The sequence below is a fragment of the Alosa pseudoharengus genome, unplaced genomic scaffold, assembly GCF_046254945.1.
Source record: "Alosa pseudoharengus isolate Yale_2024_CS ecotype anadromous, Long Island Sound unplaced genomic scaffold, YU_APseudo_1.1 YU_APseudo_1.1_scf_18, whole genome shotgun sequence".
Classification (NCBI taxonomy): Eukaryota; Metazoa; Chordata; class Actinopteri; order Clupeiformes; family Clupeidae; genus Alosa; species Alosa pseudoharengus.
Genome location: NW_027468650.1, coordinates 32,227,352 through 32,254,110, shown reverse-complemented (window position 1 = coordinate 32,254,110; position 26,759 = coordinate 32,227,352). Strand labels below are relative to the sequence as shown.

Here is a 26,759-nt window from a genome sequence, read left to right as displayed (position 1 = left end):
CTAATGTGTCAATAAATTTCAAGCGCAGGCATGGTTAAATCATGTTACCTCAACAGACCAAGGATACCTTGTCGCAGTTTTCTTTTATTTTTTTTCAGATAGTAGACAGATGGTAGGCCTATTGTATTTTTCATGTTTGTATTTTGCCTAAAACAAAGCTGAAATAAACTTTTCCTAAACAAGTTAAACTCGTTACAATGAACCTGTTGGTGTATTCATCAATATGTTAAATTAAATATTTGGGCAACAAACACTACACGTGTGAAACACGCAGAAATTATGCTGGTTGTGTAGTTCTAACCAACATAAATCAGGCATACGCATAGGATATTGATCAGAAGTGGTGGCGAAATAATGGAAACATGTTAATAAGCGGACAGAATTGTATGGATTTTTTTCCTCAAAAAGAAATTCAAGGACTTTCAAGGACCTCCATTTATTTATGTCTGTTTTCAATAACTTTCAAGGGGCTTGACGTTTTTTTTTTTTCAGATTCACAAACGTTCAATGATTTCAAGGTCCCGTGGGAACCCTGAAACATATAGCCCACATAAGGTAAGGGCCATATGTATAGACCAGGGGTCTGGAACCTTTTTTGCCTGGAGAGCCACTTTTACCAATTTTTTTTTTTTTAATCTCAGAAGAGCCACATAAAGACGGTTACAAGAAAAAGTTTAGATATTTAACGTACATTTACTTTCATTCAACAGAGGATTTTTAAATACATGTTCTACTAGTTTTAAAAGTAATGTGCAAGTAACTTGAAATGTAAAGTGGAATGACAGAGGTATAGGCCTTAGGCTTCCCATGTAGGCTAAACACCACCGCTATTTTCCCAGTGTTCTTTTGGTATGCAAAGTAACCTCATAGTTAACAACACAACACTCAATTTTCATGACATGACATGTCATTGGCGAAATTGAACATTAGGCCTACTAGAGATTAGATTTGGTGATGGCCTTGGAGTCTGGCTGGCTCATATTCAGTGAGGTGAAGTTTCATGCAAGAATTGAGGCTGTCATCATTTAAGGGCAACTCCACGCAAAACTGTCATATATCCATAACGCTAACATGGCATTGTGTTGGCGTTATGGATGTGACAGTTTTGCGCGGAATTGCCCTTAAACGTGAGCGCAGGTTTGTCTTTATATTTTTCATATGTGAGAAAGATTTCTCATATGCAAGTGGAACCGAACAGGGTTAACACAGCAATACTAACTCGTTGCAGTGTGCGATATATAACGGGCAGTTCATTTCGCGTTTTCAGAATCAGTCTTCGGATGGAAACTTTCCCATTTCAGCCCGCTTGTGTTCGCGCTCGCAAGCTGTGGTCACTGACGTTTCCTTTTTGACATTTTCCTTATCTAGCCTACAGCAAGCGCACACATCAACAATAACAATTAAAGTGTTCTCGTTCATCTTTTTTTCTCTTCGCCATTTTCTTTGTTTTGGATACAACCGTTAGCTAGCTGAATTTTTAAGTAAAGCATCAGCGGGTGGAATTTTATCTCGGCACAGCATTGTCCAATAAAAAAATGCGTTTTTCATATCTGTACAGTGCATCGACGTAACCGTGAACTTCAGCGGTAGAGAACAGACATGGGATGGATTAAACTACGTGAACATATATTATATTTCGAACACTATTTTAACATTTTGATTTCAGTAGGTCCATTTTTAATTTAATACAGTACCAAAATTATTCATGACTTATTGAGTAAACAAATGGCAGGTTTGTCCGAGAGCCAGATGCAGTTCCCAAAAGAGCCACATGTGGCTCGCGAGCCATAGGTTCCCGACCCCTGGTATAGACCATTCTATTACACATACGCAAGGCATCAACACCTCCCAGACAAACACAACACATCCCAGATTTTTTAGGCAAATCAATCTTCACAGCAGACATGCAGAACCTCAAAATGGCACAGGTTACACACATATTCACCTCAAGGTTACACACATATTCACCTCAACGTTACATACATATTCACCTCAAGGGTCATTCCCTGTAAAATCAGACAGAATCCAGGAAAATGGTTGGTGCACCATCTCACATTTTGCTCAAAGGTTGTCTACATACAGTATATGTTTAGGTCACAAAACTAAGACCTGTAACATTTGTTCTACATTTCAATGTTTTTACATTTTTTTTACCCTTGATTTTTCATATTTTTCACACTTTCAAAATGTTTCATTCTCATTTGCAACCTTGTCATGTTTCATCCTTAATATTATTTCTTGATCCTTATTGCCTTCATACTAGTTAATATTTGATATTTGTATTGATATTTCTGTTCTTATAACTATTACTATCATGCTTAAAGTAAGCTTTGCAACTTTATTTGAAACTATTTTTAGTGTTCAACTTCATATACTGCAAGTTGCAAGTGACGAAAGTGTCTGTGAAATACCATAACCATAATACTGTCTGGCTCAATACCATAACTATAGCCATAACCTTAATATTGTCAGGCTCAATACCATAACTATAGCCATAACCATAATATTGTCAGGCTCAATGTATGTGGAGAACTAAAAAATATTGGCACAACATTAATAACTTGAAATTGTTGCATTTAAAGAACAAAATAAGGATTGATACCAAACGGGTACAAGTTCCTTGTTTATCATGTTTTGCCACTCTGTTTGCACTTCTTGTCCCAAATCTAAGACCTTATAGAAAACAAGTGGCTACACCATACAGACACTTAATGGTTGAGGCATACTGAGAACATGTTTGTCTTCTGTCCTACAAAATCTGGGCTGTCTACGAATAATACTTTTTAAAATATTTATGCCCGAACATTGACTCTGTAAAACTAAATAAATATCAAGGGCTGAAAAAAATAGAAATATTGTAAAGGCCTTGGGACCCATTCATGATACAGCCAAGGTTTCAACAAAATCTAAGATGGTGCAGCAACAACCTAATCTGATTCAATACAGAATGACCCTCAAGAGACAAAATAATGGACCAGAAGTCCAAACAGAGATGAAGATGAAGAGTGATAAACAGAGAGACAGAGAGGGAAAGAGAAAGAGATACAACAGACAAGAGAAACATGTAAATGTAGATATGTAGCGAGTACAGAGAATGCACAGAGATACAACAGACAAGAGAAACATGTAAATGTATGCTTAAATGTTCTCCTTTGGCAATGCAAATTATTTGTCATGCTAATAAAGCTCACTTGAATTGAATTGAAAATGACAGAGAGTGAGAGAATGAGAGAGACAGAGAGATAGAGAGACAGAGACTGTAAGTCAAGCAGAAGACGAGGGTTGCTTACCCCATCCAGGAGGTAGAGGACCTAGCGGGTCATTCTCCACAGACATCATAGAGGCCTGGTAACGAATAACAGCAACACACAGCTCCATTAGTATTTCAAAGTTACAAACCAAAAGATATGCCCTTCACTTTCCTGACACTTTATTGCTCACGTCATCTAGAACCATTACTCTCCTGAACTAATCACAAGTGACAAGATTATCTTATTACTTACCTGCAAACCAATCAGCCACAAACACATCAAGTACCTGTACTTGAGGTAACAAGTATCGAGTTCCAGTAAGTATCAAGGCAAGAGCCCATACAGGCCTTAATGTGTGACTCCTTTCACTCTATTAACCCTCTTAAAATGTTTAACATGATCAGAACACTCCCTCCTCTGGACTGGGCCATGTTTTTGACTGACTATGAGAGAGATATGAGAGATATGAGAGACCTTGAGAGACATGAGACATGAAAGAGATATGATAGACATAAGAGAGATAAAAAAAGAGATATGAGAGATATGAGAGATATGAGAGATATGAGAGACATGAGAGACATGAGAGACATGAGAGATATGAGAGTCATGAGAGATATGAGAGATATGAGAGAGATCAGAGACATCAGATGAATCAGTCAAAAGGTTGTGTGCTCCGCTCTGATTGGCTGTGTAAGTCAATCAAAAGGCTGCGCGCTTCGCTCTGACTGGCTGCGCTCGTGTGGTGCTGTGATGTGATTGTTTCTTACGGAGTAGAGGTATCTCTGGTTGATCTGGTGCATGGCTCCCTGCAGTTGGCTACGCTGCGACTGCCACTGCTCGAAGTTGCGCACAGACTCCATAGTGGGCCTCTGCCAGGTGGTGGTGCGCGTATTGTGGTCTACGTAGTAGATCCTGCCGCGGTCATCCACACGCCTCTCCCAGCTGCACACACAGTCCAGTCATCAAAAACGTTTATATTTACATGGTCATTTAGCTTACACTTTTATCCAAAGCAACTTACAGAATTAAAAAAATGTCAATGAAACCAACAGTTCGACTAGGACATGTTATTGCTGCATTAATGCATCTCCCAACACACACATACAGCAAAACATACAACAAACAGCAGAATATGGCTGGGCAGACACACACAAGCCACAAGCCAGCAGCAGAGTATGGCTGGGCAGGACTGAAGACTCACCCTGGCGGAAGCGGCTGCGGTCTTTCCCATGTGGTGGTGCGCGTGTTGTGGTCGACGTAGTACGTCCTTCCGTGAGGATCCTTCCTCTGCTCCCACCTGAAGCGAGAGAGAGAGACAGAGACAGAGAGACAGAGAGAGAGAGAATGACACCTCCACCAGTGAGTGAGTGCATGCCCGGCCCGCCATGAACACCGTGAGAGGATGAAACTCGCTCTGAATATTCATGTGCAGTCATTTTTCTGATTTTGTGAAAAAATATCATTACAGTAGGCTACAATACAAGTCAACTCTTATTTTCACTAGAAAAATGTTAAGGTAAAGCGATTTCAGACACCCCTAATATGGACTGTACCATTTTTAACCACCGTGGCGCTAGAAGCAACGGAGATAGAGAACTACTTCAACTTCTCAAGCAAGTGTCAACGTTGAATGACAAAACGCTATTCCTCCAGTAGCCTAAATTCGGTTTGCTGCTGATGTGCATGGGTAAATGTAAGTTGCTAGCAGACGTCTAGCTTGTTGAAAATGTGCTATTTTACCAGTGTTGGGAGTAATGCGTTACAAAAGTAATGTAATTACTGTAATATATTGCTGTTTGCGGTAACGCGGTAATGTAAGGCATTACAAAAAAAAATTGGGTAATATTTACTCGGTACAAACTTCAGTAATGCGCGTTACAATGCAGTTTAACCCAAAATTCGGCGCTTGTTTTGTTTTGATACATATTCGCAAACACCACGCGAGAACAACAGAGGAGAAAAAATCTGCGCAAAATAGTAGAACGTTATCTCCTGATACTGGTTGAATATGACTGTGGCTGCAGCAGACTCGCAGGCGGACTCTATTTGCGGGATGGACATAAGCCTACGCTCATTATTTTCAGCTTGTCAGAGACAAGGCTATGAAGAACATAATAGTTAGTGCACTTTGTGTGCGAAAGCGAAAGATCTCTCAGCTCGCGAAATAGCACAAGTAAATTAATGAAACATCTAAAGTAGTGCCACGCTAATCTTTGATAAAACACAAACTATGCTGTTCTGCATGTCAGCTTTGTGCTGTGAACTTAAATTGAAGAGAATAAAGGGATAGAAATGCAGAAAAAGATTGTGTAGCCTGGCAGTGCCACCGCTCCCACCACGCGCATCACGCACTTTGCGTTGGGCACCAAAGGACAGAGGGGGCACCCAAATGTAACCAATGAATAGTAGCTTTACTGCAAACTGCGTTTCACTCTTCATCAATAACGTTTACAATGTCAAAATGCACTAACACGATGTTACATGCAAGTTTGATACCTTTTGGGTTCTCTCAATCACCACCTAGTAGAATAGGTGGGTCTTCAATCATTCGTTTTCCAAGCATTTAGGCTACATGAAGCACACGATCTGCTGAGTCGACTGAAACGCATTCCATTCAGATAGCTAGGTGGATACCAGGCTCATAATTCACTTATATTCGCAAAACGAAATGTGAAGCAACATGTCATTGCATACTTCCATTTCCAAAGCAATGAAGGTTGCTTAAAATAACTTAACATTGTACATATTATTGTTAATATTGTGCTATCAATGTAACTCAAACAAATAAGGCTTGTAAACAAGAGCTGGCAAAAGGGCATTATGACAATGTAAAGGGCATTATGACAACGTAAAGATCAATGCTCTTAAAGTGACAGTGCACCATTTATAAGTAAAACAGCATTTCTTCAGAAATTAATGTTTAAAAATACACAGTAATGGTCTGTAAATAATAGGCCTTTTATTTTACTTTAGGTGTTTGAGTTATCATTTAAATGTCACTCACTCAAAGCCACTCACTTAGGGCACCGAAATGGCCAGCAGGCCACCATCTTGACATGTCTTTAAAGGAACCGTATGTAAAAATTGTATTTCAATTAATCATAAAATTGCCCTGATATGTCACTAGACATTAAAAAATCATGTTAATTTCAAATACTTATATCACTGACAACAGTAGTCTGGCCAGGATATTGTCATTTAAAAAGTGAAGTTGCAGCCCTCAACTGATGTTGATGTTGTCATGTTGTGTTTTGGCCTAATGCGCCACCCTCCACCTATCTACTAATCACAAAGTCAGTAGTGTTTTGTCATCCGGTTGCCAACTCTGCCAGTCAGAGGGGAGGGGAAGGGGACACACCGCTCTACAGTAATTTGAAAGTGATTGTAGTACCCGTTTTGGCCACAATCTTACATACGGTTCCTTTAAGCTTTGATTTACAATATAGTAGGCTCTCTATTGATTTTAATGAGTAGGCTTAGGCCTTAAAGTTACAGTATTTCTATCACAATTTACCAGACTTTGACCTTTTGTCGGTTTTCAACAAAATTCTGACTATGATTGTTCCTTGTATTGCATTATGAGCACTTCGCCTATTGCATTCTACTGTTGCCTTAAGCCTAGCTCAGTCATTATGCTATACCACATCTCCCTCCATTGGAAGAGCAAGCTGCATTGAGCGTAATAAACTGCATTTAGAATGGTAAATCCATATTTCTAGATATTTTGGTGAAAGTAACTTAAAAGTAATGCAATAGTAGTGTAATGCCTTACAATTCAGAAACAGTAATATTATAATGTAACAAATTACTTTGAAATGACAGTAATAAGTAATGCATAGTACATTACGTTTTTGAAGTAACTTGCCCAACACTGATTTCCAAGGAGATGAACTCCAGTCCATAGCCTAGGTGTCCATTCTAATTTTATCTTGAATACATTATTGTGCCCTTTTGAAATTAGTTTGGTACAGATCCTGTGTTGTTTTTATATACTGCTCAAAAAAATTAAGGGAACACTTCATTCACTGGATCGGTACTCTGACACTGTTTGGTTCTGAGCACAATAAAACTTTTGAGGCGAGTGTTTTATTTTGCAAGAACTGTCAGACATTCTGTGAATGTAGTTTGAGAATGGAGAAAAGGGTGGAAGGTTTCAAAAAATGTGTTTTAACAATTGTGGAAAACTGTAAGTGTTCCTTTAATTTTTTTGAGCAGTATATTATGCACAAGAGGGTCTGATGTAGCTAAGCCTACATAACATCAGTGAAACCTGTGGAAACATAAAAAGAGCCAAGTAGCCTAGGCTGAATAGCACATGCTAGTATTTGAATTTGTTTTTAATTGGTTAGTATTGTTTTTACATTCTATTATTTCATATTTTTAGTTCAATAAATGTAGTTTCATCTGAGAACCCTGATACTATCTTAATGAAATGATTTTTATTCGCAGAGACACTATGAGGAAAAGGAAAAGTGTATGTGTGCATGTGTATATGTGACTCATTTGTACAGTAGGATACTGTAGTGTTGATGATACCCAGCTTGTTCTGGTTATCGGATTCTTGTAGGTTAGGCCTACCGCTCTGTAGTTCTTCTGTGGTAGTATGTTTTTTCATAGTATGCTCCTTAATCACATTAAAGATTGCTCAGGTTTCTCATATCTCTAAGCAATTATGTTGATTTGACACTGACTACCATAGACTATAATGGAAAATTGGTTTCTGAATACAGTATATGAGAAGGTTGGGTCTTACCTCCAGGTCTCAAGAAATCTAAAAATAAACCAAATCAATATTTCATGAAATAGGCAATAGGCTTCTTGTAAAGGTATTACTTTTACTAGTAATTAGAATGGTATTTCAGTGCACTTAACTTCTAACTTTTGAGAGTTGATCAAAACAGTTCTCTTTTGGATATAACAATGAGATATTCTGTAGCCTACTGATTATCAGTTTGTCGCATGTTTAGACCTTGTATGTGTGTTGCACAACACATGTTGCACTTGGAGATCACGATGGGGATTGATATGGTAGTGGACCATGATGATCATAGAAGTGAAGGAGCAGTACCCCCCAATTATGGTGGGGTAATTCGCACTCTGGTCAAGACTCAAGATGCAATAGAGTACTGCAAAGTAGTGCTGCCACTAATGTTTTTGGACTAATCTTTTGACAAATTTTTCGATTAGTCGACTAATCTAAACAACTCAAATAAAAAAATAAAAAAATCAAGTGTTTGTTATTTCGTTGTGTCCATTTTATTATGAACTCAACTGAAGGGCCAAAACATAAAACATATATGAGCCTACTTTTGTTAGAAGCTCATTAAGTAAACTAACTTCATTTACTGTATTTCCACAATACCATATTACAGGGGTCGGCAAATAGTGGCCCGCGGGCCAATTTTGGCCCGCCATCTATTCTATCTGGCCCGCGAGATGACGTTAATTTGCTGTTGAATGAATTTTTTTTTTAACCCCATGTTTTTAAAAAGAAAAAAAGGCCTACAGCAATCCCATCAATTTCAAAACATTTATTGAGGTATAGATGATAGTCCTACTAAAGTGACAAAACAGGTGGAACATCCTTGCAGTTATCCATGACGCACAGGTCGGAACGGTATTGGCACGCGAGTGCGCGTAATCTTGTGCAAAAAAACAACAACAGTGTCCTGTCTCCCTCTTCCAGTGGGCAAGGTCAAAAATAGCCTGTGTTTCGTTAAATTAATAGGCTTGGCATTAAGAAATGCAGGCAGGCTCAACACATACCTCTGCTTCCATTCTTCTTTGTAGGTCCTGCATTCTGAATCAATTTTTCTTTTCAAGGCTTTTGACAACGACATTTTGCATCGATAACTAGCATATAGCAATGTTCAGCTAATCATTTACACGTCATCCAAAAGAATAATATTTGTAGCCTACACATTAGTTACGGCAAGTTGCTAGGCAAGTCGCCTGTTTCATGAGAGACGACAGGAGATGCAGCAGGCGGCATAAAAACAGCGCACATAAGCAAATAAACGTTTTTAATGGAATTAAATTAAATGCATTTTAAAAGTTAGATGATGTTTATTTTAATATAATATAATAATTAATAATTTAAATAGTAGGCCTATAACCCCCCCCCCCCCCCCCCCATTACAAAAGCTATGGCCCGCGATGCCATTGTCTGAAAAAAAATTGGCCCGGGTCCAAACGTAATTGCCGACCCCTGCCATATTAGTCAGAGTTTAGACTAGCCTACTACGCTTAGCTCCCCCTGCTTAGCTCTCTCTAAAAATGAATTGCACTGAAAGCAGGCAGGCACGCAGCTATGCTGCTCGTGTTTACACTTAGCCTACTGCCAAAGGCTAAGTAGCCTGTTTATCATCCAAAGACAGTCATTGTACTTCTCAAGAGTTAATAACATATTGTTAATAACATTCAGAGGTGGAAAGTAACGAAATACATTTACTCACGTTACTGTATTGAGTAGTTTTTCTGTGTATTTTGAATTTTTTAAGTAGTTTATAAAATCGTTATTTAAAATTTTACTTGATTACATTTTGAGTGCAGTATTGTACGGAGCCCGGGAAGGGTCACATTGGTAAATATTTTTAGGTCACGTTGGTAAATATTTTTAGACCGCACTATTGCGTTCCTTCGCAATAGTTTTGCGTTCCCATGAAATACTTTTGCGTTCCCTCGCAATACTTTTGCGTTCCCTCGCAATAACTTTTGCGTTCCCTCCCAATACTTTTTGCATTCCCTCGCAATAACTTTTCAGTTCCCTCGCAATAATTTGTGTTCCCTCACAATAACTCTATGCTGCTGCTTCCTCAGTGAGCCGTGCCACATCCCATGTCGAATTGGACAAACGATACTTTAAAATCCTCACTTTAATGTTACTGTGTGAGGCTGGCAACTATAGTTATGCCAGTCCATAAGGAGCCTCACAGCTGTGCAAGTTGCAGCAACTATTTCTCCTCTCACGGATCCCGTTCTCTCGTGAATCCATGTTGCCGTCTGCTGTGTGTGTGTGTGTGTGTGTGCATTGAGTTAGCCTACCCTCTCCCCACCTCTCCCCCCACTAGATCCCACTCACTCACTGTGCGCTCTGATATGACACTGACCATGAACTAACGTGCTGACAGCGCTGCGTGAATGGGGACTGAAATGTATGGAGCCCAAGTTGAAACTGCAAAGCAACAGAACAAAAATGATCCTGAGGAACTCAAAAAGGTATTGCGAGGGAACGCAAAAGTTGTTGCGAGGGAACGCAAAAGTATTGCGAGGGAACGCAAAAACTATTGTGAGGGAACGCAAAAGTATTGCGAGGGAACGCAAAAAGTATTGCGTGGGAACGCAAAAGTGCGGTCTAAAAATATTGCCCACCCTGTCCCCAGGGGGGCTCCGTAGTATTGTACTTCGCTACATCAAAAATCCCATCCGTTACTTGAGTAAAAAAAAAAGTTAAGACTAACGAAAACGGAAAGGGAGAGAAAAAAATCGCGCCCTAAACCACTAGCCTAGTGATAATAATCAGCATGTAGCCTACAACAGGACATGAATCAAGTTGGCGCCATGCAGTCTTTCTGAAAGTGATGGAGACTGGATCACGAAATGCATCAGATTAGCCTAACCTATGAAAGTGTATTTTCTGCTATTCCAATCGGTTGTCTCAGTTCGTTTTAGCACTAATGATTGCGGAGATATTTAAGCAAACACCATGGGATTTCGTGTTTTGACGTTTGTGCTCACCTTTCTTTGGAAAGAAGTTTATTAGCAGTTGTTTCCCCTGATTTTTATGTCTCTCTTTTTCCTGTTTTGGACTTTTTTTTTAGTAACCTGACTTGGCTTTCTTGAAGAAAGACATTGCACCAGCAGCAAAACAATTAGCAGTCCACTACTAGCGATGCTTCATTTTGACATTTAATTTGGAGATCCTGTTGTTTGGATTTTTTATGTGGATTACCTGAGTTATTACTAATGCCTGGTGAAAATGTTGTGCCCCCTGTATTCCACTTTTCACGGGCCCTCTCCTCCATTGGGGCCCTATACTTCCCACTTTCCCCCCCATTACGACGCCCTTTAATCTGCTGAACCTTCTGCTCGTTTCCAAATATAAAAAAAACTCTCTGCAACTCAATATTGGCCTGCCTGCCTCAGCTGCCTGTGAGGGGCTTTTCAGTTGTGCTGGATTACTGTTCACTGCAAAGCGACCCAAGGATGAGTGCAACTAACTTTGAAAATCAACTACTGCTCAAACTTAAAGGAGAACTCCTGTGATTTTTCACATAGATCTCCATATCTCAACGTCCTTTTCAGGCAAGTACCTCCACTCGGTGGCCATATTGCAACACTTTTTGGGCACTTATCGTGCATCTATTTCAGCAGAAATGCGTGTGCGTAAGGCTTCACGACCACATCATTGGCTCAATGTATTTTACAACACACCATATGATTGGCTCAATGTATTCACATGTCGACGTTTTGCAGCGGAAGGGTTGTGATATGTGTAGACATATGATGTGTAGACAATTGCCATATTGGCGTTACGAACTAACCCCATGCATTACTATGGAAGATTTTTTGAGTGCTGTATCTCCTCATTAGAAAGTCTTTGGTAAAACTGGTTGTTCTGGTACCCCCCCCCCCCCCCCCCCCAAAAAAAAAAAGTAACTAAGTAACTTTTACTTAAAGTACATTTTAAATGAACTACTTTTTACTTGAGTACATTTTCAGATCGGTATTTTAACTTGTACTTGAGTAATATTTCATCAAGGTATTGGTACTTTTACTTGAGTACAATATTTTCGTACTTTTTCCACCTCTGATAACATTAGAATGAGCCGTTTGAGACGGGAGACCAAAAATAAATAAGCGGTCAATAGTAAAACGACTTGTCAACTAAAAAATTGCCGTCGTCTCATTTTCATGGTCAATTACGTCGACTAAGTCAACTAATCGCAGCAGTACTACTGCAAAGCTTTGCTTTTTTCATAATATGTATACAAGCATGCCAGATTTGTAAACCAAAATATCAAATGTATTTGTTGAAAACACTACTTATTGTGTGTGTGTTCTGTGTAGGTGTGTGTGTGTTCTGTGTGTGTGTGTGTGTGTGTGTGTGTGTGTATACCCTGGAGGAAGGGGCTCTGTTGTGACGGCGTTGGGGGTCTGCTGGCGCGGTTTGGCTGCTTGCGAGGAGCCAGTGGCTGGAGAAGGGGACGAAGAGCTACCAGCAGCGGCGGGGGCTGCCTCTGGGGCAGGAGAGGAAGAGGAGGAGGAAGAGGGGAGAGGGGCGGGGGGGTCTGCAGCTGCCACATCACGCTCTTCATCTGAACTACCGGCAACTGGCATCTCCTCCGTGCATGCTGCCACAGCACTGTCTGAACCACCATTTACTACAAAGAGAGAGAGAGAGAGAGAGAGAGAGAGAGAGAGAGAGAGAGAGAGAGAGAGAGAGAGAGAGAGAGAGAGAAAGAGAAAAATTTTAATGAATGGGTGAGTGGCTGGCTGAATTGATTGATAACAGCTATAACTGTTGTTATAACTGAAATTACAACGGAAGACTTGTAGCGTGAAAATTATGTTATTATGGCAGATCCTGTGAGTGGTGTTTAACACTGTACTTTAATGTCATTCTCGCTGTGGACAGATGCACCCGCTAAATGACTAAAAGATTACCTCACCTGTCCGCTGGACTAAATGACTAGAAGGCACCTCACCTGTCAGTGTCCGAGTGGCTACATGACTAGAAGGCACCTCACCTATCCGAGGGGCTGCGTCGCTGTCGGTCTGCATGGGGACGGGCGCGTTCTGGTGGGAAGGGGAGGAGTCGGTGTCTCCGTTAACGATGGGGGCAGAACTCGAGTCACTGCAGGCAGAGCTGTCCACGCCGTTGGAGCCACACCCACTACAAGAGAAAGCACAACCAAAGCGCCATTCGTCAGAGTCGCAGAATCGGGTCAGGGAGTCAGGGAACTATGAAGATCGGTGTCTCCAATGGATCAAGAGTGCCGTGAGATTGTGTGTGTGTGTGTTTGTGTGTGTGTGTGTGTGGTTCTGAGGGAAAATAATCCAGTGCTCTGGGCAAAACAGGGTCATGGCGCCCTTATGTTCAAATCTTTTAGATTTCCTGGTTTCTGGCTTCGTTGCACTGAGGTGACACCCTGGCAGGGTAAAGTGTCTTCCTGTTATAGTCCTTCCTGTAGACGGTGTTGTAAATGAGTGATTTCCTACGACTCTCTGTACATCTTTGAGCCTAACAGTCTGCAAATTGAAAGACCCACTCCAGTGGTTTATGACATTGTATTACATTTACATTTATTCATTTAGCAGACACTTTTAATCCAAAGAGAATTATATATAAGGGATTACATTGTCCACGGAGCAATTTGGGGTTAAGGGCCCAATGGTGGAAGCCAGGAATTGAACCCACAACTTTTCAGGCTACTGTAAGCTAGCCTAGCTCCTTAAAACCACTTCACTATCACCGCCCCATGAAACCTATTAAACTCTCTCGCTCTCTGTTCCTCAAAAATAAATGCTCAGAAGATTTCCATGAAACAATGGCAGTACATTTCTACATGTTTCTTAACGTCTCCTTTAGTCAGTCTAGGCAATCTGTAAGAAAAAAATAAAATACATAAATAAATTTAAAAAAACAACCCCAAACTAATTGCAACAGAAATTATTTTTGTTGTATTCAGTTCATGAAACCTTCTCATATCACATACCAAAAGTCCATGAAATTCCAAGTGGTGGAACACTGTCAAGAATTGGAATTATGTGTGCATAGGTCAATGGCCAAGCCAGTTTTACTGAACTTTCATAGTACAGGGGATATGTGAAATTAAGCCTATATTTTGCATCATATCTCATGAACCAAACAGATCTCAGAACAAGTGCAGTATTTATGATACATGTATTTAAAATACATATTTCAAATACAAAACAGTAGTTTGTCATTTTTATTTGATTGGGTTGATGAAAATTGCTTTGTATTTTGTATCAAAATTGTATTTTGTATCTTGGTAAAAACAATACTTTTGGTGATGTGATGGCATCATAAAAGTGTAAAACAATAAATCTAGCCTCTGACTGGTGCTGATTTAGTAATTTGCCCAGAGTTGTTGTGATCCGAATATTGAGATTCAGGAAGATAATCCAGTGCAAGGTGAGTAATGTGTAGGTTGCAATGCCCACACACACAATACAGACACACCAACCTTTCAAACTCTGGTGCTGTACTGTTGACTCACTGCCTTAGTGGATGTGAACGACAACCTGCCATTTGCTTCATTACAATATGCAGATGTTACAAGCTCAACCTGCTAATAATTCTCTCTGTCACTTCACACTCGCCAGCTCTGCTTGTGCTGTATTGCTGACTTATTCACTGTAGGGGACCGCTCTGCTATTGGCTATGAAATCAGAATGTGTACATGATAGACTCACTCTGCTAATGACTTACTGTACCAGAGGTGAATCCCTATACACTTTGCTGGGTTCTTGGTGAATTATGTGGCCACAGTCACAACGAGGGCTATGGTATATGTGTAGCGTCAAGTGAACTCGACTGAAAGAGAACGTATGGTCAAGTAAATAACCTCGGTTCTCTGAAGGAGAACATGAGACGTTAACCCTTTCTGCCCCATTGACTCCTGAATCTGGTGGGTTGGTCGCTTCAGATGGTAGAAAGAGGAAGAATACTTCACAGACACTGCCTTATATAGTGGAAAAATATTCCCCTAGACGGGTGATTGGAGATTGGTTCAGAATCAGATCATGTTTCACGTCTCATGTTTTTCAGCGAACCAAGGTTATACACTCTCAAACATTTCCCAACTCTGAACTCACACTATACTGACTTTGCACTCATTCACTCCTCAGCACTCATGACCCGACCCCCCCCCCCCCCCCGCACACACACACCTACAAGACTTTTAGCACTTTTACATCCCTCTCCCTTTGCTACAGACCTTTTATTTATTTTCTTATTTCATCAGACGTCAAAACACACACACACACACACACACACACACACACACACACATCTGACTTTCTCCAACTTTTGCACATCTCCATAGAACTTTTTATTCATTATTTTGATTTCTCCTCCATCTACCCATGTCCTTGATTGCATAGCCTTTCTGCCCCCCCACCCCCCTCAGAATTCTCTCAGAATTCCCCACCCCACCCCCATCCCCAACACACACACACTTACATCATCACTGTCATCACCTCACATACATACAGCACACTGTTTGCTACAGTAAGCCTCCTCTACATACTTGCTGCACACTGCCCCCCCCCCTCCCTACATACACAGCACATTGTCTTCAAGATCTTCTCCAACACACATCCTCTACATACTTACAGCACACTGCCCCCACCTACCCACACACACACTACACACACACACACACAGTCACTGCTCCACTCCCCTCCCGCCCACACACACATCTTCACTGTCATCACTCACATACATCATACATACAGTACTCTGCTTGCAATAGTAAGTCCCTTCACCATACTTGCAGTACACTGCCCCCCCCCCCTCCCCTACATACACAGCACATTATTTCATTAGGAAGCTTCTCCAACACACATCCCCAACATACTTACAGCACACTGCCCCCCCCCCCCCCCCCAATACACAGCACATTGTCTCATGAGGAAGCTTCTCCAACACACATATTGCACACTGCCCTCTCCCCACATACACAGCACACTATCCCATCTCCCCTGTCATCCCCCCCAACACACCAAGACCCCTGGCAGTTGGGTTAGCCCCTTGAGCCGTGGATCTGCCCAAAGTTTCTTCCTTGGTAAGGGAGTTTTTCCTTGCCCCTGTTGCTCTTGGGTGCTCCTTGTTGGTGCCCCCCCCCCCAATCCCCATCCTCCCCCACCTTTCTTATGCAGCCCTTGCCACTTAATCTACTAAACCCCTCTTCTACTGCACTCTTTACCCCCCCCCCCCATAAATGCACAAATAGGCTGACACCAGACATAATTTCACTGCATTTCTTACTTCCAGTAACTATATGCATGTGACAATAAACTTCCTTGTATCCTTGAAATCAGTGATTTTTAAACAATCATCCATTTTCAAATTTTTGAAATATATTTAATCCAATACTATTGGATTAATACTATTTCAAAATTCTGAAAAATGGATGATTGTTTAAAAATCACTGATTTCACAAGGATACAAGGAAGTCTTATTGTCAATGCATATAGTTATGGAAGTCAAGAAATGCAGTGAAATTCATGTCTGGTAGTCAGCCTATTTGTGACTTTATGGGGGGGGGGGGTAAAGAGTGCAGTAGAAGAGGGGTTCTAGTAGCATTAAGTGGCCCAGGGCTCTTGGATAAGAATGGTGGTCACAATAAGTTGAAAACCCCTAAAGTAGCAGGCCACTACAGCAATATATCACCAGCAGAATCAGTTAAAACTGCAGGTGTTTCCATCTTAATAAACCCTGAGTGGCTACGCAGAAGCAAGCAGCTAGCGGTCACATTATGGAAGTACTGAGGGTTATTTCCACCAATCAGAGAAAAGCTTTCAATAGCGCAAATACTACTTCTGGCTACGATCAATGCTCAGTGCTTACAACCTGTTGGCCACCTCCTATCTGAGCCATGCGGTGGAAGAGCCCGATGCCTTGTGTTGAACTGGACCAAAAAACACACAGGCATACTTTCTATGTGACTGAACAGCAAGCACTCGCGGTGTCCCCAAAACCTCTCCGGGAAGGGAAGGAGAACAAACGGACGAGTCCCCATCAGAATGTGAACGAGCTGCAACGTTTCCGCTCTACCGAACCAGCTGACTCCCCTCGTAAGCTCCGCAGAGAGGTGAACAACACGAGAGAGCGAGAGTGTGCTCACCCACTCACTTGTTCGCTCGCTGGACGGGGCTCACCTGTTTGGAGCCCTCGTTGATGTGGCATCGTCTCCGTTCTCGTGGATGGCATCTCCATTCTGCTGCATTTCTGCCACAGAAACATGAAAAACACAAAGACGACTCTGAGCACAGGGCCACCCAACACAAACTCAAGGCACCCAACACATGGCATGGACTCAAGCATGCGCACACGCACGCACTTTACATATACTCAATGAAACAAAACACACACACACAGACTCACTCATTTTATATACTGAATGAAACAAAACACATACAAACTCTATTAAGACATATACCAAACATTGTTACACATGCACGTACACGTACACACACCTGAAAAGCACACTTACATACAGACAAAAACACATACAGGGCTCATCAAACAAAACACATTTTAATGCAGGCATTGGTTGGACTCACTGGTTGTGTTTGTGCTACTGTTGTGAAGCGTCTCTTGGTCAACACTAAGGCCGTCCAGGACCACGGTCAGCTCCCCCGCACTGACTACGCCACTCTTCCCCTCCACCGTCAGGGATAGCACCTGCTTCACACGTTCCACTGAAACGCGCGCGCACACACACACACACACAAACACACACAAATTACACATGGTAAAACACGTCAGCACCACAGACAGCTCCAAGTGCTTCATCTGCAGCTCTTTCTGTTAAGCATCCCCCCCCCCACACGGACACACACACGCACACACTTCTTTGCAGCAATTCACACAATCTATCTAGGGTTTCGGTTTAGACCTCTCTGCAGACACTTAGTGCCAGCTCTGCAGTCCAGAGCCTCTCATCACGCCAACCAGATATATTTCATCCCTTACCACACCTCACCTTAGCCCACCCCGACCCAACCAGGAGAGGAGAGAGGGAGAGGAAAGAGGAAAGAGGAGAGAGGAGAGAGGGGAGAGGGGAGGGGGAGAGGAGGGAGGGAGAGAGGAGAAAGGGGGAGAGGAGAGAGGGGGAGAGGAGAGGGGGTGATGAGGAGAGGAGAAGGAGGGAAGGGTAGGAAAGGAGGCGTACATTTGCTGCTGTTCTGCTCCAGCATGTGCCGTAGGTCCAGGCTGGCCTTGCCCAGCACGGCATCTGCCTTTAGGGCATGGTGGCTCCACACCTTGAACTCCAGATGTGTGTGTGGGGTTACATTCCTGTATTAAAACACACACACACACACACACACAGTATAAATGCTTGCACTTAGACACTGCATAAATGTATGCAAGATGCCTAAGTAAAGCCTGTTACTTTCCTGGGGCCGTATTCACAAAGCCTTTTATCTTACCACTAGGAGTACTCCTAAATCGCACTAAAAGATTTTAGCTAGGAGTTTTCTCTTAAAAGTCATTCACAAAGCCTTTCAGAAATACTCATAGTAAGGAAAAATGACAACTCCTAAACTAAGAGTGAGTCTTCGTTGCTATGGATGACGTCATTACTCATGCACGAGCTTGATTGAAGTGACCACCTTGATTGGCTGATGATTGTAACGTGGGAATGATTCCAAACACCTCCTTTATGATGATGAGTGACAGGTGACAGGTCTGAGAATGCGTGTCCTACACTAGTGCGCAGGACAGAAGATGATGAATAACTGAATAAAAAGGCCTAGCCTAAATGAGAAAGAGTACGGCGAAACAAATAGCCTAGTAGTTGCAGCCTAATGAAACATATGGATTGATGCAGTATCTTTGCAACATTATTAAATTAATCTGTCACCATATGCTTATGCCTACGTTTGCAAAGAGGAGAACATTTTAATTTGATTCACAATGAGATGTATTTACATGTTGAGAATGAGTAGTTTTGGTTGTTGGTGGCGTTATTGCATCCCTTAGTTATGCCTACAATGCAAAAATGTTCCGATTGGAAGCTCCTGTAGCCGCATAGGATTTCAAAACATCGCGACGCGAAATGCCACAAAAAGCTGTTTGTGAATAGGTCTTAGTGAGTTAGGAGTCCTCTCGACTTTTTTTTAAGCTGTCCCAGACTTAGGTGCTACTTTTAGGTATAAAATGCTTCATGAATTACTTTTAAGTAACACGCCCATTATTTTTAGGAGTTGCTCCTAAATTCGCCACTTAGGAGCTACTTTTAGCCTTAAAATTCTTTGTGAATATGGCCCCAGAACTGCTACCAGCAATATGTCAGTAAGTAACAATAACAGCATGATCTCTCCACAGATGTGAGAGAATGTATATTTATGTTATAGGAGTATAGTCTTCATATACAGACTGTGCGTGTGTGTCAGTGTTGCGCGGGTTTGGTCACAAGCGGCCCGCGGTCGCCCGATATTTTAATCAACCCGACCGCAACTCGGACCGCGAATATTAATTAGGACAAAATTATACCCGACCCGCGATCCGACCCGCTTATTTACAAAATGTGTGCTTTTGGTTATAGGCTGCATGCAGTGTGACAGTAGGCCATTTCTGTAAAAACAAACTAATTTATTTACGAAACTTGATGCAGTAGAACTACACGCAGTAAGCATGCAGGACATAATGTTTGCGCAGGAGAAAGAATGAGAATAAGAGCGCAAGCACGCACGCAACGCACAAAGGATAAGAACACTAGGATAAGATTTGAAGGCCATGGACATACATCTTTCTTTCGAAAACAGAAATGGTGAGGCGAGGTAGGCAAGAGAGATACATTGCTGGTCAAAACGTTAGCGTAAGAACTGGTTTATAATGCTGAATGAAACACAAAGCTTTACTAAAGCACATCCACTGTTTAAAGTCACAAACACAACGAACTAAGGTAACTTTTATGCATGCGCGAACCTATACCGGTAGATATGGCTGTGTAGTCTGTGCCATAACATTTATTCCTGCAGGCTGCCCGTTTTGGCTGTCATACTTTTAAATGGCTTCGCAAGAAGTAGGCCTAGACCATAACCATAGCCTATATCGCTTTTCCTGAAGGGGTGTCTTTATTATTTTAACTCGCGTCTTGCTTCTTTACTGTTGACTTTACTGTATTGATGCTTTACTGTATTGATGCTAGCTTTCTCGTGATATTTTAAGTAGGCCTATTTGTAGAAAATATATATTTAATTAATTTTAACTGACCCGCCCGCAAATGACCCGAATATCATTAAAATATTTTGTTTATGACTCATAACCGCGGGTGACCGCTTAATTTCGGGCAGACCGCGCAACACTGGTGTGTGTGTATGTGTGTGCATGTATCTAACAGAAGCAGGGCCTCCTCCCAGCGAGGGTTGTGTGTGTGTGTGTGTGTGTGTGTGTGTGTGTGTGTGTGTGTGTGTGTGTGTGTTTGTGTGTGTGTCTGTGTGGGTGTGTGTATTCATGTGTCTTACAGAAGCAGGGCCTCCTCCCAGCGAGGGTTGTGTGTGCTGTGGGCCTTGCTGGTCCTGCGGGACTCCCCCTCCCCGGTCACCTCCACATAGACGGCTGTCCCAAACCAGTTCTTCTTGCGCCTGAGTTTGGCACAGACCACTGGGAGAGAAAACACACACACACATTACAATCACTGTAAATTTTATGTGGAACTCCCAGGACCCAGAAGGGAGTGAAAGCTAGCACTGGACAACATAATGTGTGTGTGTGTGTGTGTAAGTGTGTGTGTGTGTGTTTGTGTGTGTGTGAGAGAGAGAGAGTGAGAGAGAGAGAGCGAGAGAGCGAGAGAGAGAGAGAGAGAGAGAGAGAGGACTCTACTCCCCCACAGAGGGTATTAGCTTATCACATCACATTTTTTCCCCATTTTTTCACACAGGCTCAAAAGTGTGTGTGTGTGTGTGTTTGTGTGTGAGAGCGAGTCATGGCGTTCACCTTGGGCCTGCAGCTGAGACGAGCCTCGACGGTCGTTACTTAAGTCTTCGTCACCCAATGCTGTGGCCATCGCATACACAGGGGTGTTGAGGCCTGGAAAACAAACACACGCACGCACACAGGCACACACACACACGCAAATACACAAAGACACACACAGTTCAAAGGTATCTTTTTATGTCTTGGCACTGATTCGCTGATGTGCATGAACAACATGATGAACCAGTGATAAAGGCAAGTCCTGCAGGACATGCTAATTTCCATATTTATATGCTAACTTGATTAACTTGTGACCAGACATTTTAATGTCAGTGTTTACATGCTTACATGTTTGGAGTGTTGGTTGTTCTAGAAGTGTCTTTTGGGAATTGGTAGAAGTTGTGTTTATAGTACTTGCAAAAGAGTCTCGCACTGACTTGGCGCTACTTACGTTGTGTGTGTGTGTGTGTGTGAAGATCAGGGTATTCAGCCCACTCCGTGTCCCATGGTTACCACTGTAACACCACAACAGGAAGTGGTAAAGCACAATAATGTCAGCATGGCTGGAGAAACACACACAAATTTACTCTCTGATAGGATGAAGCATGTCCTGTTAATCAGTATGTCAGTACAAAGATGAAACAAAAATGACTCTTCTATTAAATAAATTGGCCACTTAAAGAGAGTTGCAAGTGTGTTTTTTCCGCTCACAGGCGCTAGGGGGAAGCGAGACTGCCACCATTCAAACCGAAAAAAGTCATATAACCATTCCAATGACTCCGAAGCTGTTAAGTTAAGGTAAATTAAGCTAAGAAACCTGCAAATTAAGCTAAAAAACCTGCATATTAAGCTAAAAAACCTGCATAGTTTGCCTTTAAAGTGTCTGATAAGAACCCAGCATACAACAATACACTACCTACTCTTTTTTGTGACCATAATACTATACTGCATAATACTATACTGCAGCCTATGATGAAGTGTATACTTTGCTATACACACAATACATTCATAATAATTGATATGTATGCACAATTAAATTGCTAATAGGCCTATCATCCATCCATAATGCACTTTTGCATCTTGAGTGGGTCTTTGGAGAGCTTTGGAGGGCTTCATCTTGATGTGTGCTGTGACAAAACCCTGTGCTCTGCTCTCTGGAGCTGTGGTGCGGTGCAGCTCTGCACTCTGTAAATATCTTCTCAGGGTTTCAGCTTTCAGCTAAGCAGTGGCACTGCTCCAACCATCTACATGCCACACACTTCACAGGGCTCACACACACACACACACTTCTCTCCCAAGCCTAGCATAAACCCCAAACCTCTAGTATAGACCTAATCCCATCCACATTAGGACTGGGTCATATTTCCCTTAAGGGCAAGTTACATGTGACCATTCCAATAATCTCTTATCTAATAACCTTATAACCCTAGAGGAAAGCCTACATTTAGTCTATTACAGACTTGCTAGGACCCCCAATTCTCCCAGAGACACCCATACTAATTCACCTAAAAACAAACCCTTCAGGAAACCCTACATTACGTTTACATTTAGCAGACGCTTCTATAATGTCATTTACATTATGTCAAATATATTACAAGGGCCAATGGCCTCGGGGCAACTTGGGGTTAATTGCCTTGCTCAAGGGCACAACGGTGGAAGCCGGGAATTGAACCCCCAACTTTCTAGGCTACTACATGCTGGCCCAGCTCCTAAACCACTATGCTCCCAGCACCTCCCATCAGGACTATTAATCCCCCACAGGTACACTATCTCACCCTTATATCTCTCTCACAACAACAGCACAACAAGGACACAGTTACTCAGGGAGCAGAGGCCTTCACAATGATGCAGCTCCAAACACACTTACGGTCTCAAGCACATCAGCTCAAACAAGCCTCTCAGCGCTTTCAGATATAACCTCCGGAGTATATGAGGAGGTTTGTCAAACGGAGGTCCTACCCTTCGGATGATTCAGATATGATGCTAAACTGCGGACCTAATACTGACCTTACACGGACGTATGTGTGAACGACATACACGCACATTACAGAATCTCTGTGTGGTTGTCGAGTGAGGGGTGGGGGCTTGTAGAGTTCACAAGATGCTGAGACATGACGCAGATTATATGCGGCCGCTGCCTGTCACAGCTGCTTCTTGTTTACAAAATATAGCCTATCATTATGTAGGCTAAAGAAGAAGAAATCTATTGTGCAAAGGCTAATACTTGAAGTAGGCTAGTCACGTAAGTGGGCACTTGAAATTGACCTAGCCTACAGTATTTGTATGTGTGCTTCAAATAAACACATTTATCTGTTTTCAACGTTATGTACCAGAATTAGCTAGGCTATAGAACCCCAAATCTGGTTTGCGTTGGAGAGAGAGAGCATGCACAAACTTTATGGTAGGCTACCAGCCAATTCAGTAGGCTAACTCAAGACTTCAAGATCATACAACGTTTTTAAGCAACAAACAAAATACTAACATTAATAACAGTGAAGTTGTTCGTTTTTTCATGGTTTATTTTTTCCAAAAGCATCCTCTCCCCATGTGTAGCATTTACGTAAGGAGCTTGGAACAAAGTTGGGTTTTCTTCGTTTTCATTTTCTCTAGGCATATATGCTCAGCAAATATCAGCGAGCTCAGCAGGTCATGAAGGCTATCAATGAACAGAAAACCGTGTTGGCTAACAATTTATTAAATACTCCTGTTATTGTCGTCAACGACGTCGCTATAGGCTACTGCCTTTTCAGCGCCTTCTGCTTATGATGATTCAGTCTTCTGAATTCGTTTCTCCTTGCCATGCAGTTGTAGCCTAACGTGTCTCTAACGTTCCTTTCAGGTGTTCTATCAAAATGTTGTATGCCCTCATGGACAGTAGCTCCGTGATGTCTGCATCTTTCCAGGTTGGAGATTTTCTGGACAGCACTATGCCACTCCATCATAACACTGGCATTTAAGTCAGATCTAACCACATGGACGCATGAAAGAAACGTCACCAACACGCCCTCTCACTAGGTGTGATTTTAACTGAATGTTCTACTCCTCGTTCAGACACAGCACATTTACATAATGTCCGGAGGAAATACTAGGTCGGGGGTAGTATAAACACCGGGTGAATTCGGACTTCCATATGACCGGTTATGTCGTTCAGATATACGGCCCCACCGTTTAACATCGGCAGAACCGCCGGTCTTACACGTATGTCTGAAAGCGCTTTCTGTCTTCAGGAGCAGTGGCCAAGAGAACAGCACTCTGTATGGCCCTGATGCTCACGGGCCAAGGGCCCAAATTTCCAGAGAAAGAACGGCAACAGCCTCAGGGTCACTCACTAAGATTACTGCAGTCGACCAAACCACAAGAAACGCATCTCAATCGCAGTCGCAGACAAAAGTTGGTGAAGTGGTCTGTTCTGGCCAGAAAGGGTTCAATATTCTGTGTGTGTGTGAGTGTGTGTGTGTGTGTGTGTGTGTGTGTGTGTGTGTGTGTGTGTGTGTGTGTGTGAGAGAGAGAGAGAGAGAGAGAGAGAGAGAAATTATCATTCAGAAAGGGTCATTTCCTCATTCTCAATCTGCCCACTTCATAGACTGGTACCAATACACTGTCTCTCACCCACACACACATACTCTATGACACACACACATACAGCAACTCACTCACTGACACACACACATACAGCAACTGTTTCTCAGCTGTAAAAGAGCACACAAGCAATCTGTACCACAGAGGACAAATCAGCTTTACAGAACATCAACAATGAACCAATGATTCCCTCATACTTTACTCTGAGTAGGGACACGTTGCTAACATATGTGGTTTCACAATACAAAATTGAATTTGGAATTTGAGTGGGGACACTTTTAAGTCCCCCCCCCCTTTCAAACTCTGATGTGATGCGGGTACTTGAGTTATGCCTGAACATTTCAGCCCGAGCACAGCAAAGTAAAATAGAAACTTGATGTAAGACTACTTTGCTGAATATGGTTCTTTCACTGTTGGCAAACAGGCCACTTAAAAAAAAAAAAGCCTCATAGCCAACATTCCCCATTGGGGCTGTGGACTCAGTTGAATTATAGCAACAAATATCATCTTGATGTGTCCCATTCGCTTACTATGTCTTCAATACATCAGTTCAGTGTTTTTAAAACCCTGCGACTACCTGACGTCACATCAGTTTAAATGATCGGAGTGATGTTATCTCAACCTTGTTATCATTCTGTACACTCTCTGTCCCTATCTCTCACACACGGACACACACTGTAGTTTATATGACAAATTAACATACGAACCATGCACTAGCGTTACCATTTGTAGTGACAGCAGTTGCTATGTACTCATCAAAGCATCAGGGAAGAAACAAAGAACAGAACAAAACATTCTAGTCAATTTGTGGCTTTTTAGGTTACCTAACGTGAAACTCTATCACGGCTCGAGTGCTAGTTAGATTTAGCCTCACTGATCAGCAGTCTGTTTACAGTCTATGGTTGGGAAGCATAACTCAGTTAGCAAAAAGGAGCTGACTCTTCCTAACGAGTGGTAACGCTTTCAAGTCAGCGAGAATAGGGTAGTAACGTTAAGCTAGATCAGAATTAAAGTAGTCATACTGCTAGCTTACTCTCTGCCAAGATAATTGTTAGCCTAGGGGTGTCATTTGGGCATTACCTCTGTCACTTAAATCGAGTAAGCAGTATCTCCAACCAATGCCATGTCTCGTCAATACTATTAATTTCGCATGTCCAGGGCGTAAATATCCCAACAGACTCCCTGGTCTCAAAAGCGACAAAACAGGACATACGTAGCTAGCTACTGAGCTAAGACAGGCCCACAGTAGTTAGTATAGGCAGCCATTTTTACTTAATGCCGTAGAAAAGTGCTTAGCCGATGTTAGCCAGTGGGCTAACGCAAACAAATCTGAGAGTGTGGGCTGCTGCAATATCAAATAAACCAAAGAAAAAAATATCAAGGCTATGCGCAACTTAGTTGGCTGGGGTGTAAATCCTCCTCGTCCAACTGTCGAAGTTGAAACCTGTCGATTACAAAAACTATACATAGGCAGAATCGGGGCTGTAAACAAACTTACCGTGTCCGACCGTAGCACCCAGTATGAGTCTGCAAGGGTTTCCAGCTGCTAAACTCGATGCCTGGCCTGTCGTTCAGTTCTAAAGTCGGCGAGCGGCCATCTCTCCGCCACAGGCAGGTTCACAGCGCAGAAACACCTCACGCATGCTACGCCTGACGGTATTTCACTACGTCATTACGTTTCTCTGCTGTACGGTCGCAAGTAGAAGTTTTTAGAATAGTTCATCGAACCAGGGTAAACAGATTGTATTGATTTATGCAGTATTTATCTTAAGATATTAGCTTTACTTCCCGGTCGATGAACCCAGGTGTAGGAATAAGGTGACATGTTGATATTGATTGATATAATATACACATCTTTGAGGAGTAAAATATTTGGTAACACTTTATTTTAATGTGTCGCTGTTACAGTGTACCCTTATTAGGTACAGTGGTACAACCTGTGTAACAACATGTACTACATGTCAGGTACTATCATTGCACTTGTATTATGTATTTGTGGGTACCTACATATAGTTGTTACATTGTAATACTGAGTGCTTTTACAAAACTTTGCTAATTTGTCTAAATTTTCATCAGAGGAGAGCTGACCTGGGACCTGCTGGATGGGGTAAATCTGGTCATGATAGATTTGATATAGGCTACAAACCATTCTTAGCTCCAGTCAAGGCCTCATTGTCTTCAGTATACATGTAACAGCTGTGCTGCTACAACCTTGTTACTCTTTGATAGAGTGGAATAAACCTAAGTGTACCAGT

General features: G+C 42.0%; 1 protein-coding gene across 5 annotated transcripts in view; it reads right to left on the bottom strand.

The window, feature by feature from the left end:
- wwp1 (WW domain containing E3 ubiquitin protein ligase 1) overlaps positions 1-26,140 on the bottom strand; it is a 36,017-nt gene extending 9,877 nt beyond the window's left edge. For 2 of the 5 annotated variants that reach the window (XM_076290963.1, XM_076290967.1), the window contains exons 1-13: positions 26,003-26,140; positions 21,377-21,440; positions 20,947-21,039; positions 20,475-20,613; positions 18,176-18,300; positions 17,565-17,702; positions 17,160-17,229; positions 13,001-13,146; positions 12,370-12,634; positions 8,005-8,022; positions 4,453-4,548; positions 4,019-4,193; positions 3,291-3,345 (exon numbers count right to left, since the gene is read on the bottom strand). In XM_076290963.1, coding sequence (XP_076147078.1) covers positions 3,291-3,345; positions 4,019-4,193; positions 4,453-4,548; positions 8,005-8,022; positions 12,370-12,634; positions 13,001-13,146; positions 17,160-17,229; positions 17,565-17,702; positions 18,176-18,300; positions 20,475-20,613; positions 20,947-21,016 — 1,297 coding nt within the window. In that variant the 5' untranslated portion in view covers positions 21,017-21,039; positions 21,377-21,440; positions 26,003-26,140. Of the gene's footprint in view, positions 1-3,290; positions 3,346-4,018; positions 4,194-4,452; positions 4,549-8,004; positions 8,023-12,369; positions 12,635-13,000; positions 13,147-17,159; positions 17,230-17,564; positions 17,703-18,175; positions 18,301-20,348; positions 20,383-20,474; positions 20,614-20,946; positions 21,040-21,376; positions 21,441-26,002 lie in introns of those variants that run through there. The other 3 variants (XM_076290968.1, XM_076290966.1, XM_076290969.1) reach the window with 3 other exon arrangements.
- Positions 26,141-26,759: the final 619 nt, after the last annotated feature.